The 4310-nt window shown below is 40.5% G+C and overlaps 2 protein-coding genes across 2 annotated transcripts in view; one reads left to right on the top strand and one right to left on the bottom strand.

The window, feature by feature from the left end:
- Window positions 1–2285, bottom strand: part of LOC107046114 (endoribonuclease Dicer) — an 11966-nt gene extending 9681 nt beyond the window's left edge. The window contains exons 1-2 of the mRNA XM_015268630.1: window positions 2088–2285; window positions 1660–2007 (exon numbers count right to left, since the gene is read on the bottom strand). Coding sequence (XP_015124116.1) covers window positions 1660–1998 — 339 coding nt within the window. The 5' untranslated portion in view covers window positions 1999–2007; window positions 2088–2285. The remainder of the gene's footprint in view (window positions 1–1659; window positions 2008–2087) is intronic.
- Window positions 2286–3868: 1583 nt separating this feature from the next.
- Window positions 3869–4310, top strand: part of LOC107045608 — a 9661-nt gene continuing 9219 nt past the window's right edge. Inside the window, exon 1 of the mRNA XM_015267932.1 lies at window positions 3869–3981. Coding sequence (XP_015123418.1) covers window positions 3869–3981 — 113 coding nt within the window. The remainder of the gene's footprint in view (window positions 3982–4310) is intronic.

Raw genomic sequence — 4310 nt, 5'->3', positions numbered from 1 at the left:
TGTGTTTCACGCAGTTGTATTTTTATACACCTGTGTGTTTCATGCAGTTGCATTTTGATACGCCTATGTGTTTCACGCAGTTGAAGGTTTATACACCTGTGTGTTTATACACAGGAGTATCTGAATACGACTGCGTGAAACACACAGGTGTATAACAAAAAACAACAGCGTGAAACACACAGGCGTATAAAAATGCAACTGCGTGAAACACACNATCTGTATGTTTCACGCAGTGGTATTCAGATACTCCTGTGTATTTCACACTCCTGGGTGTATAAACACACAGGTGTATAAAACTTCAACTGCGTGAAACACACAGGCGTATCAAAATACAACTGCGTGAAACACACAGGCGTATCAAAATACAACTGCGTGAAACACACAGGCGTATCAAAATACAACTGCGTGAAACACACAGGCGTATCAAAATACAACTGCGTGAAACACACAGGCGTATCAAAATACAACTGCGTGAAACACACAGGCGTATCAAAATACAACTGCGTGAAACACACAGGCGTATCAAAATACAACTGCGTGAAACACACAAACTTCACGCATGCGTGGAGTGTATGGAGTGTACGGGAGTGATTCACGCAATGGTGCGAATAGTCACGGCCTACTAATAATTAATCGCAATGAATCTCTGGCAGTCATAATAATCAAGAAAATAATTTCCATTTTCAATTGAGGAAAGTCAGGCACAATGGGTTTTGTTTTGACGTATATTTGCTTGTTTCATTACACACAAAAAGTTCTGATTGCACTGTTCACAATTTTTGGCTGAAATTTCGAGTGCACATTTTGGAAATTTCTATCAAGCAACTGTTATGGCAGCATTGATAATCCCCCATTTGATGAAAAGATCAGTGGAAACTGTCAATTTTAGTTCATTTATTTCATGAAAATTAATAGAATAAAAGGAACAATAAGGTAAATACATGAAATTCATAAAATTTGAATTTTCAAGCCATTGAAAATTCAATTTATGTATTTTTCCCCCAATTGAATTCAATGTCATTCTCCAAAAAATAAGTTGCCTCGACTTTCACAATTTTCAATAATTTTCATTGTCATGCAAAAACAAGCTTTATTATGAGACTTACGATCTAAAATTAAGACCTTCGAAAGTCTCAAATTAAAACCCTCTAGTCTCAAATTAAAATCTTCCAAAGTCTCAACTTGATTATTTGAGGTTTAAATTGAGATCTCAAAGTCTCAAATTGAGACTTCCAAATCTCTCAACATAAGAATCTCAGGCTTGAAATTGAGACCTTTGAAAATCTCATTTTAAGAACCCTGAAATACTGTAATAACGTAGGGGAGAGTGGGGTAAAATGGACACTAGACTTTTGTTTTAATTACTCATAACTCAGAAACAAATTTATCAATTGAGTTTAGTTTAGGCTCATCACAAAGGGAAAGAATTGTTCTTTGCAATGAAAAAAAAAATATGACATTTTATCAACATTTCAACCCGTCATTAACATTAAAAAAAAATCAAGTGTTCATTTTAGCCCAACCTCCCCTATTATTTTTTCTGTGATGAATTCCAGAAATTGAGATTTGTCAGTCAAAACGTATGTAAATTTCCTGCGAATTACCTAAATTTGGTAATTGAAATTAAGAAGTAATTATTGAATGATTCACAAGGATTACCTGATTCTTTTCGAATTCTTCCTTCCACCTGGATTGAATCCAGAAGTCCACGCCCATGTCGCCACTGTACCCCTGGCACGTCAGATCAGTATGTCGACGAATGTATGCACTTTGTTGCGTCACAAGGGGCACCGTATTAACAGCGAAAATGGTTCTCTTGCCACCCTCTGAAAACGGTATCCTGATGGATGGGCTCATGGCCTTGATCAGCATAACTGCGATGTAAGTTTTGCCGGCCCCAGTCGGCAAGTAAAGTATCGCATTCTTGGCAAGAGCCCGTTCGAACAAGTCCACTTGATACGGACGAGGCGTAAATTCCTCGACCTCCGTCGTCTCCATTTTGCCAAACTGCCGAAACAATCGCCAAATGAGCAAAACATAATATCTGGTCTAATGACCCACGATATTAACTCAACGATTTTCCTCACCTGATGCTGAAAATGCCCCGACAAATGCCACTCCTCTCCAACACTCACTAATGCAGTTTGATAATAAATATCCTGACGTGATGTTCAACTGCTGCCTTCCGCTGTTGGTGGAAGACGCCAGTAAACTCAGTTAATCACGCAATAAGACACCATGATCGAAGCCAACCGGGATCGACCAGCTTAGCACGTCTCGACAGGTCCACACACACCGGCCAACTGTGAAAAAGTCACTCCAATGAAGTCCGTAAATCCCAAAACAATGAAAACACCCAGCCACTGCCCTCTCTCGCGTTATTCCAATCCGTGATAACGAATTCTTCGCTCCCGTTGGACACGAAGAAATCCTCGTTACCCATGATTTTTCATTCGTATAATCTTCCCCTTCCGTTAGCATATTATTACTAACATCTTTAACTCTTTCAAAATGCGAAAAGACATGACAAACGACCGTATAAAATCTAAAAATAGTCGCAAGTTGTCAGACAGAGACGAAGTTTGTCATTTGTCGGTTCGTTGAGTTTTACAACAAAATGTCAAAGATCAATGTGGCCCATGATTTCCCGCACCCCTCGTGGGATATACGTGAGAATGAAGGGAATGAAGGAAGTTGGCTAGGGGTGAGACGGGGGTGGTGAGGACGAACGTGCGGGGGATCTGAAGGAAAGAAGTACATTTCGTGATCTGCGTCGAATGCGCGCGATCGCGCGGTTGAGGGGGGTTCCTACCCCCCTTCAGGTTTCACCCATCCAAGTCAGGGCGTCGGTCCTCGGGTTTGCTGGTTACTACACCCCCCAGTCGCCAAAACGGCGGCCGTGCTGTCGTCCCGACGACGCCACCCGCCAACCTCTCCTGGCCGTCAGTAACCGCAATCAGTCCGTTCACGGACGTCGGGACGTTAACACTGCGCGAAAACCAAAATTTAAACTAAAATTCAAAATTAGTTGCCAATTAAAGCTGGCAGCAGTTGTTTCCGCTCTGGGAAAATCTATCCAATTTTTACACATATTTTTTCCCTCTCAAATTCTCTTCTCTATCTCTCTGTCTCCCTATTTTCCCGTGTCACTTGCAACGTTCTTGTGACACATTTCAAATTCACTGGCTCAATTACTAATTTAATTGAAATCGATCGCGGCGGACGTGAGGATAATTCAGTAAATTTGTTTTGTTGACTGTTGTTCCTCCGTGTATTTACGTGTGGTTTATCCTATTCTTTTATTATCCGGAGAAGCCTCAAACCTCCGGATGGCCACTCTCATGGGCATTTATAACATATGTAACTTATCGATAAAACTCTTCCTGTAAAATCAACGAAAATGTAACGATAATTTCGCCATTCGAAAAGAGTTAGTGCATGTCAACGAAACGTCATTAATTCCCCCCAGTTTAATTAGTTCTGTGGCTAGTTGATAATGAAAACACGAAGGGGAAGTGGATTGAAAAATTGAAAATACCAATAACATATTACTGTGTCTGTGAATGTGTTACTGATGTGTTTGAATGGATATTTCGGGTGATTGTCGGGGTGGGAATCGATACCGCGGTGTAACATTGGTATATATATGTGCTGTTGCGACTTTCGTGTCAAGTACTTTTTCTTTTTTCCCTTTTATTTCCATTATTTCTGCTATTCGTGCAACCGTGCATCCAAGATACTTTTTGATATCCCACAAAGTATTCCGTATTACGCCTGACACTATCGATGAACCACCAACAATCGTCATTCCACACGAATACCCAGTGACACACGTTATTTTTTTTTTGGATCAGAGGACAACTTAACAATGTCAAGTGGAGAGAAGCCCCCCCAAGGATTAACAATAGATCGTGCAGCATTTCTCCTTCTACGAGTGAAAAGAGCGTTTAAGAAGAAAAAGCAACAGCGAAAGGAGAGAAGGTAAAGTTATGATTATAATGAAAGTCACTTTACGCAAGTTTCCTTATAATCATAAAAAATAGTTAGTTAAAAGTTTTCACCAAGAAATGTATTTATCAGCCTCCCTGTTATCAGTGTTAGGGGCGTTGAGGCGCGACCCGACATCTCTATATTATGCGCCTTCCCCCAAATTCAATGAATATTCATGCCGTGTAAACAACCAGATCCAAGTGTGCATATTCGTCATAAGCAAACACAAGTGCAAAAATATGTTGATTAATTTGATTTCCCCCGTCTCTCTCTCTCTCTCTCTCTCTCTCTCTCTCTCTCTCTCTCTCTCTCTCTCTCTC

This window comes from Diachasma alloeum, unplaced genomic scaffold (genome assembly GCF_001412515.2).
Source record: "Diachasma alloeum isolate Michigan unplaced genomic scaffold, Dall2.0 Dall_scaffold_00181, whole genome shotgun sequence".
NCBI lineage: Eukaryota > Metazoa > Arthropoda > Insecta > Hymenoptera > Braconidae > Diachasma > Diachasma alloeum.
Note: the sequence above shows the minus strand (reverse complement) of the source record. Positions and strands in the feature narration are given on the sequence as shown.